At 37.6% G+C, this 13,889-nt stretch overlaps 1 protein-coding gene across 1 annotated transcript; it reads left to right on the forward strand.

The window, feature by feature from the left end:
• Positions 1–27: 27 nt before the first annotated feature.
• On the forward strand, positions 28–13,346 carry CRELD2 (cysteine rich with EGF like domains 2). Its single transcript, XM_026112997.2, has 10 exons — positions 28–398; positions 1,438–1,520; positions 2,436–2,546; positions 5,107–5,198; positions 6,187–6,363; positions 7,588–7,686; positions 9,386–9,463; positions 10,136–10,231; positions 11,025–11,165; positions 12,777–13,346. The coding sequence occupies exons 1-10, from the start codon at positions 255–257 to the stop codon at positions 12,833–12,835; spliced, it is 1,080 nt and encodes a 359-aa protein (XP_025968782.1). The 5' UTR covers positions 28–254; the 3' UTR covers positions 12,836–13,346.
• The last annotated feature ends 543 nt before the right edge of the window (positions 13,347–13,889 follow it).

Genomic DNA, 13,889 nt, shown 5'->3' on the forward strand with positions numbered 1-13,889 from the left:
TCCGGCACCTCCGCCAATAAGCGCCGGAAGTTGGAGCGTGCGTAAAGCTGACGCGGAAAACCGAATGGAGCTCGCGGGCCGGTTCCCGTCTGGTTGCTATAGAGGCTGGGGTGGGGCGAAGCTGGGGTAACGCGCTGGTTGCGCGGCCGGCGCCGCCGTTGCTGAGGCGGGCTCGGCTCGGCGCCGCGACCTGCTGCCTCGGACGGGGACGGCCCTGCTCCTTCTCCCGGGGTGCTCCTCTGCTCCCCCTCGCCATGCGGTACTGCCCCGGCCGAGCGCCGCTGGCTGTGCCGCTGGTGCTGTGTGCTGCCGTGCTGCTGCTGCCCGCCCTGGGTGCCGCCGAACGCCGCCGCCTAGCCTGCTCCACCTGCCGGGGCATCGCGGACCGGTTCAACCAGGTGGGTGCTGGGGCCAGAAGGGTCCCGTGGGTGGCCTAAGGTGGCGCGGGGGGGGTGGTGGCCGCGCAGGCGGCTCCGCACCTGCCGCTCTGAGGCGGAGCCTTGCGGGCGGCTGGGGCCGGGCTCGCTGCCGCCCGCGGCAGCTCGTGTGGCCTCGGCAGGCGGAGCAGAGCACCTGGGGAGCTGCTCGGGTACCGCCTGGCCTGGTGGAGGTCCGGGTCTGGGTCCGGGTCTGCGAAGAAGGCTGGTCGCTGCTAGGCGCGGGGGGTGGTGAGGAGGCGCCGCCGCTGCGCTCCCTGGTGCCTCCGCCCGGCACTTCCCGGCTTTCCTGGCGTCGCGGGTCAGGCCCTCGGGGCGCCCTGGTTGGGTTGGGTGGTCCCCTACGTGACGGGCCCTTCATTTGGGGTCAGATCGACATGTGGCAGCGCTTTCCTTTCATCTTAAGCAGCAGTTTTAGTCCTTGAGGTAGTAGACGGCCTAGTAAATTCCTTATACTCTGCCGACAAAGTTTGTTTTGGTGATTTAATGCAAGAACTTGCTATGTTTGTTGTAGCATGTAGATTTTGTGTGACTTCTTAAAAGAAAGTATCATCTGTGAAAAAGTGTGCGCACCTGTAACAGTGGGGTAAATTCAGTATATTCAATAAGGAGGACTCTATAGCTACAGAGGTCACAAAGTAGTACCAAATAAGAATGAAGTAGAAGGCCAATTCAACTCGCTTGTAAAGTTTCTGGGAGAAAGATAAAAGTGTTGACACCTGTATTTTTTTTGATGTAAATAAAGGCTCTTATGAAGTCTTTTCTCTGTTGTTATGAAAAACAAAGCATGGCGTAATGCTGTGACCTATCCTTTCTCGCTTCTGGTGTTATCAGTTGCCTATTCTCATATAGCAATTTGATTAGCAGCCTCAGAGCTTTACTTAAATTTCTGCAAGGCGCTTTTTACAATTTTCATTTAACTATTTATTACTGCTCTTAATTTTGGTTAGAAATAAATACTGTGTCCTACTTGGATTCTTTTGGTACTTTCATTTGTCAGGGATTAGCAGATACAGCTAAAAAGAATTTTGGTGGTGGAAACACTGCTTGGGAAGAGAAGACCCTATCAAAGTATGAATCCAGGTAAGCTGCCTCAGTGCTTTTGGTTGAGCTACACTTAATGTTCATTGTGTGTAATTTTACAGCACAGTCTGTCTGGAACTTAAAAACTGAGTGGACCAGCTAAAGTTTCATGTGTTTGAATCCTGAGTTCTTAGTAAAATATAGTGGGTTACACTGTATTTACAGTTTAGAGTAAAGACTGATATTGCTTATTAATGGTCTGGCTCATTTCTGACAACAATAAAAGTTAATGTTATTATTGGTCATAGTAGGTTTTTTTCTATTCAAGTCCCCAAATAATGATCTTTAGAGTGTTGTCATTAAAAGCTGTGGATTTAGTCTTGGAGTACTGCCATACTTGTTATTTTAGAACTATATTAGTAACTGCTGCCTAAAGTCAGCACTCTTGTGGTGTCAGAGATGATTAAAAGTGGTGCAGATTTCTGTAGTCTTGTATATATATTTGGTTACTAAACAAAGTGATATGGCATCTTTCTCCAAAGTTTCAAATTCAGTTGTTATTTTTAATTTCATTGCTGAGATACAAGTATGGGATTTCCAGACTTTAGTTACTGTCAGCTTCATGGGCTTGTATTGCTAATACCTGAACTTTATTGTTGAACTTGAAAAAAATACTGCACTTGAAATTTACTGTCAAGATAAAAATCTAATAAACCTATAATCTGCAAACATAATAGGAAATACAGATAAGCTAGAGTGTCATTTGTAAAGGTCCTTCTAATCTTTTTAGTTGAATAATGTTAACCGATTTTTTTTTTATTCCTATATTTGCTTTGTCTTGGAACTAGTTCAGAACATACCATAAACTGATAAAGCAGTCTAGGCTGAAGTTTAGCTTTTCTTATTATATCTAGAATGGTGTCACATACTATTTTAAAATTAAACTTATGACTTCCCTCCCACCCCTGCTCTTAGTGAAATCCGTCTAGTAGAGATCATAGAGAATCTGTGTGACAGCAGCAACTTTGAATGTAACAACATGGTAGAAGAGCATGAAGAACATATAGAGAAGTGGTGGTTCAAACTGTAAGTAACAGTTTTTTTTTTTTTTTTTGTGGAGGTCTGTGTGTGGACAAATATCTAAGAGGATGCACTGTTAGTGTTAAATCCTGTGTCTGATTAATAAGCGTATGTTAGTTGTAGCATAGGGCTGAAACATATGTAATTAGAAGCTTATTTTGTTCTCTTTACAGTTGTGTCATACAGATAGGTGTGCAAGTTTGAAGAATCATTGTGAGCTTACTTTGTACTGCATGTTCCAAATTAAATTTCCACCCATGAATGAAAGTAGTGTCCAGCTGCACAACAGCAGGAAGTTGGGAGAGCATCTAAATATATTTTGGATGAAAAATGATTAATATTTGTTCTTCTATTCTAAGACTATATAATCAATGAATGAGTGCTTTTTTTTCTTACCTTGAGTGGATTAATATGCTAGACCAAGATTTTTCCAGCCCCCAGGCTGTTTTTTCCTATGTATGGTAGGAATGTTTGATTTGGTCATCTGGGCAGTGATATCAGATGGCTTGTGTTGGGGATCTCACAATGCAGTTTGGGGAACTGAAAATTCACATTGGAGAGGGGCTCATCTACTGCTTTTTTCCTTCTCTGGGTTGGTTAATTCTTTGTTACGCTTCAGGAATTGCTAGTGGGTGCTGCTATGTTCAGGCCAACTTTTCATCTTAAGTGCCATTGCACTTAATTGCACTTACACTTAAAACTCCCTTATTTTCATTTCCTGAAGTGTTGCACCAAAGCATCTAATCTTGCCTCTCATATGCTATCTCCTACTACCTCTCCAGTTACCAGGTATTGAGGCAAACTAACACTGGAAAACTTTGGATTTTATTACTTTGATCCAATTTCTCTTTCTTCCTTTGCCATTAAACTGTAAAGGACTTTGTTTCTTGTATCTTTTTTTCCACCCTGAAACATTATTTTGTCCTCCTGGCAATCAAAAATACTGGATAGTAGTAAGTCTTGGAGTTAGATCCCTTGAGGATGGTAGTGTAGCAGCTACCCTTATCTGTATTCCAATCTGTCCCATGATTTCCACTTTAAATGAGCTTTTTATGTACCACTGTAAAATATAATTAGTGTGAGGACAGTGTTGTAACATGTCAGTTTCTTTTCTTGACTCTGAATCACGTTTATTCTAAGTATTTCTTACTTCCTTAGACTGTCAGTACTGACCCTCAGTCAGAATTCAGTAGGGTAAACTGGGATTATATGATTTCATCACTGGAGAAGGATTTTTGCTAACCCTTTTGGTCCTTGATGACTGCCTCATAGCTCATTTTGTTACCTGACTGTACAGGAATTGAGTGTACATTAACATGCAAATTGAAGCAAAGGTGAGCTATACAAGCCAGAGTAAAATGTAGCTCATTCTCCTGAAGTTTTCTTAACTTTGTAGAACTGGAAGAAATTCACCTTCAACTAGAAAATTTGACCAAGTAGGTCTAAAATGTCAGCAAACTCGTTCATAAAATGTATTTAAGTGTCTTTTTGGAAAATTTGTCTATTTGGTAGACCTTTGAGTACAATTGATTAACTTTGCCTTCTGTCCTTGCACTTACGATATTAAAAATGTCATTCTCTTTCATAGTTTCCAAAGACGGTTTGCATAGGTACCTTAGATATCCCTGCCCCTCACGGCCAAGTTTTTTATGTTCTAAGTAAGTGGTACTCTAATTGAATTCACTTTGCAGGGCCTGAGCTTGGAGTTGGTACAGCCAGATGTAATAGTCTGAAACGAGAAGCTGAAAAAAAGTCTGTCGTGGGAGTTGCTGAGGACCTAACTACTGTCAGACACTGCTAAATTTCTAAACTTTCAGCGGAGCTTTCCTTTTATTAAAGTTGCTGGGATTTTGCTCTATATTTATACCATGAAACTTAGCCCTTTGAATTATCATTCAGGACTGTAGTCTTCACGCTGGCTTACAAAATACTTACTGATATTACTGTTAATTTGGGGCATATTCTCATTATACAGAGTAGCACATAACTTTTAACTACTTAATATAAAAAAGTCCTTCTGAAATATTGATTCATGTTAAAAAAGAGGAATTTTAATGTACACCCTGTTAAGAAGTGAGGTCTACAGTAACTTGAGTGAATGCTGATACCTATCCTGGGTTCTCTTCTACATTCTTGAGAAGGAGGTAATCTTTAAAGATAAAGAGATAACAGTCCTCTTTAAAGAGGAGGGCATAAATAAGGCTATTTAAACTGAAGTGGTTTTAGTGGTAACTTATCTCACATTTTCCATTTAAATACAAGCTATAAAATATGAGTCTGATAATAGTGTTACGGTTTAAAAGGTAAATTTAAAACAAACAAAAAAACTTGAGTTGGAGGACTTCTAGAAACTGGTTCCTGAAATAAGACTTTTCTTTCAGAAGAGAAAGCATTGTATAGGTGTCTAATCTTCAGTCATGTGTAATAAATGTCTTGCATGATTCTTAAATAACTCTTACTCTTTTCAAGACTATTTTGGATTGCATTGTACAAGTTCAGTTGTGTGAGATGACTGTCAGAGAATGCTTATTCTTTTAATTGGTAAATGAATGTCTTCTGTTTACAGAAAGAAGAAATATCCTGATTTGTTTAAGTGGTTTTGTATAGAAATGATAGAAGTTTGTTGCCCTGCTGGAACATATGGACCAGACTGCCTTGGTAATTTTTCTTTAATGACAAAAGTGTGCTTTTTACCCATTTGTCTCAATTTTTCCTCAAATGAACTAATATGTAAAGTACAATACTTTGCTTCAGACACTAACTGCTGTGTGGTAAGCACCTGTCTACTGCCTAGTAGCTGCTGTGGGAGCATCCTGCCTGAACAAAGTCTTCCATGCATGAAGGAATGTACAAAGCTATCAGGTGTACTTGTATGTGCAGGGTCCATATGATCTGATGGTGTTCACATCCACAGCTGAACCATGGTTAAAGGGTCTCTGACGTCTGGTGATTAAATAGCCTTTCAGAAGCTGTGTAGACAACAGTCCTCGACTCTTTTCAAGATTAAAGTGGCAAAAACAGTATTGGAGATTAAATGAACAAATTCACAGTTGAGGATTAGGTAAACAGGGAATGAGAGAAATAGGTGGGAAGAAGTTGGAGAAAAGTAAGGTCTATGAGTAAGAGTGATAAAGGGGGCATTTCAGTCACTGAAGCTTGTATAACTTACAAATTTGTAAAACTTTACATCATCTTAGCAGCTTTGGCCTCTTATATTAGCAGTTGTTAAAAGTGAAATGTTAATGCCTGATACAGATCTAAATGATCACTAGTAGCTTTTGCAACTGCTGTATGAATGTCTTCACAAATCCGAAATAAAGGTACCAACTTTAGTCATGAAGTTAGGAAAATAGATAAAATTCCAAGCCATGATCTTTACCTGAGATGAAGTTTATAACCTGACTTTCCTGGACATTGTTCTGAGTTCTTATTATACTTTAATATGTTAGTGAGAATTCCTTGTTCCATGTTTTTTGTTTTCTGTCAAGGGAAAAAGACTTTGGAAAAATCTATCTTGTTTTAGTGTGACTACTATTTTTCATGTTTTACTGTCTCTGTGAAGTAATGCAATTCAGGTGATTGTGGCTGAGAATAGGAAGCTACTTCCTCTAATGTTTGATTTTAAAACGTTTTTGATGCTTTTTAGCTTGTCGTGGTGGGTCAGAAAGACCTTGTCATGGAAATGGCCGCTGTGATGGTGATGGTACCCGAGGTGGAGATGGCTCATGTAGCTGCAACAAGGAGTATACGGGAGATTTTTGTTTGGACTGTTCTAATGGTTACTACAGTACCTTGAAAAATGAGACACATTCTGTCTGTACAGGTAACAAACTCCTTGTAATGTGCTTAGATTCTCATCTTCAGTCTTTGCTTTTTCTAAGCAAAAATAGGAACACTTGTAAATGGGTAAATAAAATTGTTATGGGAAAATGGTCTTTGATCACTTGGCTTTAACCATAAGGAACATGCCAGTCAGTCATTGTGGTGGAATATCAAGGATTCGGTAAGATGCCTTCCAGACTCCCCTTCATTTTTATTAAGAAGCAGAATTTCATCTATTTTGTAGGGGAGAGTGGGGCAGGAAACCTTAATTTTTTAGCCAAAGTATTGTGAGGAAAATCTTGAGCTGAAGTTGATCAGGAGTTGGTGGAGTATTTTTAAAGCCCTTTTTTTCCTCATGTCTCAGATTTGTTTAATTTGAATAAATGGACATGAAAACAGCTGATCTGTAATGTAGACTACATATATTCCAGTTAAGTACATGTAAGTTTCACCAGCTCTTAAGAATGAATTTTAGCTTTTTTAGGGGAGTAGGATTGAGTTGCTCTAGGTTTTTCCATGTGTTTTTACATGTTGAATAAGGTTATTAGTAACTAAATCATGATTAATAATCTAGTAAAATTATTATTAAACATTATTTACATTGTTTTTCATCTAGCTGTATAGTAATTCTTATGTACATACAGGCATGCACGCACACATTTGTATTACAACAGAAGATTTATCCAGCCAGCAGGATTTATGGTGTGCTTCCCTGGGTCTTAACTTTATCACTTCACACATTGGTCTTATAGCTAGTTGCAAATGGACGTAATCTCATGATTCCTTAGGTAATAGTGCTAAATCTAGTGTTTATAAACTATTGTCTCATCATTACCCAGTTGGCGTGAAGTTTTTCTCTCTCTTCTCTCCAAATATTTCAAAACTGGACCTGCCACATCTAGTTAGTAGAATTCTGTGGCACTTGGTTCTAAGTGGTGCACACCTCTGTAATTGCCAGGTTTGACTTCATTGCTGCATACACCTTCCTGAGAAAAAGCCTACTGTATGGTTCTTGGCTTGGATGGCTGGTTTCAGTAGGATAGAGCTGCGTTTCTGTAAATTATATTGCCATAAAGTTGAGATATAATCTTGTGAATGAGAGGATCAAGCTAGTAAAGTGTGATAGCTTCCAGTGAATCCTGAATAACATTCTCTGAGAATTTGTAGATGTAAACTTGTTTTGGAGTGTCTCAACATAGCTCTTCACAGTATTCTCTTTTCTCAGCCTGCCATGCTGCCTGTAAAACTTGTACTGGATCAAGTAATAAGGATTGCCAAGACTGTAAAGAAGGCTGGATCAAAAATGAAGAAGCAGCTTGTGTGGGTGAGTAATCCTTGCTAGACTTCAAACAGGATTTGCAACAGCAGTGGCTAATAAGATTAGACTGCATGAAGTTTTACAGTATTTTGAGTGTTCAGTCAGTTTAGAATTCTGCAATTTGTAGGGTTTTTCCCCCTTAACTACTTTCACATTGTAGGGAAATGTGGACCAAATGTTATTTTCTCCCCCGCCTTGTCACCTGGTGATTATAGCTGCCTTCAGCAAACTGATCACTTCTTACATTTTTAGTTCAATGGATTACAGATAATAGCAAGTGGGGTGCTGCTTTTAAGAGATGCTGTTTGTTTGAATACTAAAGAGTGCCTTTTCATTGCTTTTCCAACTACTGGCAGACTTCTGTCAACTTATGTAAATATGTTTTGGTAGTTACACCATTGTTTTCATTGTTATATGTTTATAAATATTTGAACCCTGCCAGGGTTGAATGTCTTGCTAAAAGCTAGGCAAACTAAGTTTTCCAATTATAGAGGAGAAAATATACCAGCAGAGAGCCAGCGCAGCAGTTCCATTAATCTGGTTTCTAAATTAGCATTTGTATCAGTTTGAGATGATATGTATTGAACATTTAAGGGAAAATCCTAATACTGAAAATATTCCCAATTCAGGACTGCAGTAGGGGGAAGAGTAACACATTCCAGTCATGAATTCTGTACAAGTAGATGAAGTAACCTATAGCACTGTTTAATTGGTCAAATTAAACCACTAAAAAAAAAAACCTTTAACATCTAGAAACAGTATCTTACAAGTTGCATAAACATCACTTCTTTTGAAAAATATTAATGAGAATTAAGATTTGAATTACAGCTACTGCGATACCTGCTTAGGCAACTGTAGAACACCCTTAAGAGATTTTTAAGATGCTCCAGTATTGTCGTCTGTACAGCTGTCTTGCAAAATAATCACTGCAACTGATCAAGTACAAGTTAAATTAAAGAATTAGTAGGAATGATGTCAACAGCAACAAGATGAGATGGACAGCAAGGATGACTGAAATAGCCTTTCTTTGTCTGAATTTTTTAGTTGTGAGTACTATTGTACCCCTTCCTTGATTTCACAAGATTAGCATGTTTTAGCTACCTAGGTAGAACTGGTTTTCAGCTTGACTGGTCCTAACCAAAGCTTTGCTTTCTCCAGTTTGGCCTTTGAATAGGAAACGAAACCATGTGTGTGCATTTGTGGATATATTTTTTTTTTTAATACTTCAAAAGTTCCATACCTTAGTAATGTAGGAGTAGCAAAATCAAAAGTATTCCGGAACAGTAGCCTGCCTGCTTATTTGTTATGCTATTTGCATAAAAAGCATAAAGAACACATGCAAAATACTGACTTGAAAATGATAAGGGTGGCAGATGTTCTGGAAGTTTTCATTTATTTAACTTAATCTCTTGAAATTCTGGTATGTTTGTTTTTGTCATCACAAAACAGCTTCTGGGGATCACAGTTTTGTTTTGTTTTTGCAAGCTCAAGCTGGGCAAATCAGTATATAAGCTACTAAATTACTTTTATGTCCAGGATACCACATATCTGATCTAAACCCATTGTAATGATTACTTTGGATGCAGTGTGAATTTATAGCTTTTGTGAGCCAGTTCTTGCAGGATCTTGAAGCATAGCATTGAAGTATTAATCCAGCTACTTAATCATGACCACTATTTTAGGTAACTTGTCACTTATATTTCAGATATAGATGAGTGTGCTGGTTCTCCTTGCAAAGATGATCAATATTGTTTGAATACAGATGGATCCTTCTCATGCAAAGGTTTCTTTCTAATTTGCTTGTTTATTTTATCTTCTAAAATTGTATTCTAGAAAGAGAACAATACTTTGACTTTACTCACCTAAAGACATTTTTTGAAAAATACTTGTACTCAGAAATATCTTAAGTACAAATTGGAAAAGGAGCTTGAGCTATTGTAGTGATCATAAATCACTTCACTATTTTGGTTGACCCCCTGCATTTGGGGGGGGGTTCTTGTATTTTTTTTGTTTTTTTTCTCCTTTCTCTCTTTCTTGGGAAGAGAGGAGCCTTTTCAGTATAATTTAGTTTTTCTGTCCTGTGAACTTGCATGACTTTGAAGAAGACTGTATATGTATCTAGTTCCCTAACAGATAAACTTCTTACCTAGTAAGTTTCAAAGGAGGTTTATTTCTGCTTTTCAAGATGAAATAGGTTAAGAAAGAATTACAGAAAGAAAAGAATGTTTATACACTTTAAATTTTTAACTTGGGATAACACTAAACTAGGCATCTAGTATAATGCTATCTGGTACAGACTGGATATGGGGAGTCTGAGGCTTTAGGCCTATAGTAACTTGAGGAAGGTGAAAAGTTATCTGTTTATTTCTTGTGTGGGTAAGCTGACTGGCTTTAAGGATAATACTATTGTTTAACCTGTATTTGAATTTTTATACTTTAATTATTTTATCTTTAGTGTGTGATGCTAGCTGTGTGGGTTGCACAGGGGAAGGCTCTGACAAGTGTAAGGTCTGTGCATCTGGATACATAAAAGAAGATGAAAAGTGTACAGGTTGGTGGATTTTACAGTATATTGCAGAATACCTTTTAACTCACTCTTACATAGATAAGTTGAAGTGTTGAGCAGTTTCACATTAGTCTGCTTTAGTTTTCAAGCCTATGGAAATATCACAACAGCTGGATTCAAGAAAAAAAGAATATTAGCAATAAAAACTTTCTATTGGCGTTCTTTATGTTGTTAAGCTGATATGCATGACTAGGCTTAAAAGTGAAACAGACTTGCAAAAGAAACAGTATTTTATAATATATCCATTCTGTTGCATTTTCTGTTAATTCATTAATGTCCAGTGATACTAATTAATAGTGAATTATAACACTGAAATAATAGTGGAAAGAGTAAAAATGGAGTTTCCCTGCAGGAGGAGAACAAAGTACTGAGGATACCTGTAAACTGATTATGACAGTGCAATATTTACAGGTTCCCTTCCCCTTAGTTGTACCTGGATGGCATCAAAAGAATATTACCATGGGAAATCTTTGGTAGTTTGAGAGGAATGGAATTACCTAATTCCCTTTCTCACGTAGGGCCTACAAAACATGTAAAACAGTACTATCTCAGTAAGTTTGGAAACTCAGTCTGAAGCAGGTTTATAATAACAGATTATTTTAACAGAAGTTAAATCTGTTGCAGCAGCATTCTGCTCCTGTTTCTGCTAGGCAATTAACTGTGGTGCTGTAAGTGCTTGGAGCAATCCTGTTTGTGTGATTAGAAAGGATTTTTTTATATAGCTGAGCACAAGTAACAAAACAATGGTGGAATCTTCTTTTTTCTGTCCTATCTCTAGATATAGATGAATGTAACCTTCCAGAAAAAGTGTGCATTAGAGAGAATGAAGACTGTGTTAATACTAGAGGTAGTTACAAGTGTGTATGTTCAGAAGGGTTTGAAGAGAAAGATGGAACCTGTGTTCAAACTGTAAAAACAGGCAAGTGGCTCTTCTAAATTCAGATTTTTCAAGTCTTCTATATCTAAAACCTGGAAGCATATTTCTCTCTAAAGGTTTAGTCATCTGTAATATGTATATTACAAGCAGCAGGTATAATTTCTCTTCTTCCTACAGATGCTGTCTCAAGGGGGTTGTGGCAGAGGCCACTTAATCTGGCACACCTGTTTTCTTGCTCAAAGATGATGCATTTTGCCCTGTTGTATTAAATTTTTTTGCTTAGTTTGAGGTTCTGTTTGAAAGCCACTAAATACCTGGCTTCATTACACAATTAAAGTGAACTAGCAGATTGTTGCTATCATAAAAAGGAGGTCCTCTTCCTCCCCATTCATTTTTCTTTATAATTAATTATAAGGACTTATGGGCTTATCTGATTGTGTGACAAGCTGATGCACCTTACTGAAATTTCAGAAAACTAGGCAGAATTCTGCTGGATGAGTGAGCTGATTTGGTTTATTTTGCGATCACACAAGTACCAGAGTTGGTGTGAAGCTAGATGGTAAGAATGAGAAAGAAGATAACATGTTATCTTTTAGTGGTAGGGAACTGTTGATTTTGACTGTACCATGAACTATACCTTCAGTCAAGAAATTAACAAATAATGTTAAATTTTATGATTTGAACTCTGCTCTTGAATGTATGAAACATTATGTGCAGAATTGTATTCAATACTGTTTCATTACTCCAGCTAGGTTGTGTGGGGTTTTTCTTGTGTTTTTTGTTTGTCTTTAACAATTCGAAAACAAAAGATAGGATTGTTTTTTTACAAAAAGGCTGTATGAGAATAGCTGCAAGGCAGACTCAGTATTACAAATTTATTTTTTTTCCTAGTTTTCAGCTTGTTTATTTTTCCTTAAACTCTACAGTCTGCTTTTTCATCTTGCAATAATAGGCTGTAATGATATGTACAGTATTACTTTGTAAGGTCATTCAGTTCAGAGCTTTACTCTCAGTACTCTCTGTTCTTATTCCTTTAAAAATACAGCTACATAGGTTTTCCTGTGCAGATATTCAGGAGGTTAGTTACTGTGTTGTTTGTGGTTTGGTTTTATTTTTTCTTCTTGTGTAGCCTGATGTTTTATAAGAATAAAAACAAAATGAACTATTTATAAGCTGACTTAACTTTTTTCCTAGATTGATGCTATTACCAGCATAATGAAATTGGTCTGCTTCTTAAAACCTGTTTTTTACATCCACACTGAGCAGTTTGCACTGTAGAAGATAATTGAGTGAAACTTGCTTCTTGTGTTCAAAAACTAGATTTTTTTCTGAACTGTTGATGTGGAAAGCAGAAACTTTATTGTGAATAGGTGAAAACAAATGCTTAGAATAGAAATAGCTATGCTGGTTTTACTTTCCACTGCCAATATCATATCAGCTTTTTTGAAATGTCTTGTTTGCATCTGATATAGATTTTAGAAGCTTAGACCAGAAGACCAGTATGAGTAGTTTTTCTGTATGGCTTTATCACTTGCCTGGTCCTGATAAATATGCTGGTCTGGGCTTTTAACAGTTCCTAAAGTCAAAAATGTATGGTGTAACTAATAATACATGTTCTTATTTGTATTCTAATTATGATATTTAATTTCACAGGAGAGGAAATAGAGACTGTAGCAACTGAGCCTTCACCTGGTGGACATGATGACTTATGATCTGTATTCAGAATCAAGAGACATTCCTATCTAAACTTTTTAAATTATTGGACTAAGGCTCTGCTAGCTGACATACTGTGGAAATGGTATAAATATGCAGGTTGCCATTAGGATTTTTTTTAATGGTGACAGACTGTTCTTTAAGCTGCATTTCTTTATTCTTAAATACCACTTTTTATACAGTTGTTTAAAAACAACACTCTAGATGGGTAAGTATAAAATTTGAATTAACATAATGTTGTACCCAGCAATTGTACACAAGCTTCAGATTTCTCATTCTAGTGCCTACTGGAAACTATCATCTTTTTGGAAGGACTTATGTTGCACTTCATAATTCCAGAAAAAAATGAACAGAAGTTTGATGTTTCTTGACATGAAAAGTATTTCTATATCTGAAATACAGCTTTTGGAAATTGTCAGAGGGAATCTGTTGGTGGCAGGGGGGGAGGAATGCTGTTCCCTTAAATGGAATGCCTAATACTACATTCAATAAAAGTTTATTTTGTTTGAATGTTTCTTAAGTTTTTTTAAGATATGAATACCTTACTTTGTTGCTATGTCTGTTTTTTATTTGGGCAGGGAGTGCTCTCTGGAATTGATGAATACATGATTTTTCACTAGAATCTGCTGCTACATGTAACAGTTTGCTCTCTTTTTTTCCAGAGCAAGCATAGTACAATCAACTTGTCTCATTGTTTCTTGTGCTGTTTAGAAGGCAAAGCTAATAAGCCTATCATGGACAACGCTTTCTACATGTCTCTAAGCTTAAAGGCAAGTTTAAGAGCTAAAATTGGTTGGTGTATTCTGCAGGACCTTTCCAGCTGTAAGTAAATTAAGGCACACCTAGATGTATTAGCTAAAGCTCTGAGGGAAGTGATTATAAATCTGGAATGCACTGAGATGATGGATACAGGGATATGGAAGAAGTAGAGAATATGGTCAAAAAGAGCATAGTCTGTGCTTGGCTATAAGGAAGTCATAAACACTACACTGATGTAGTCAGAAATTAAAAGGGTGTGAATAGTATTGAACAGTTGAACATTGAAGGCCAAAC

The sequence above is a fragment of the Dromaius novaehollandiae genome, chromosome 1 (genome assembly GCF_036370855.1).
Source record: "Dromaius novaehollandiae isolate bDroNov1 chromosome 1, bDroNov1.hap1, whole genome shotgun sequence".
Taxonomy (NCBI): domain Eukaryota; kingdom Metazoa; phylum Chordata; class Aves; order Casuariiformes; family Dromaiidae; genus Dromaius; species Dromaius novaehollandiae.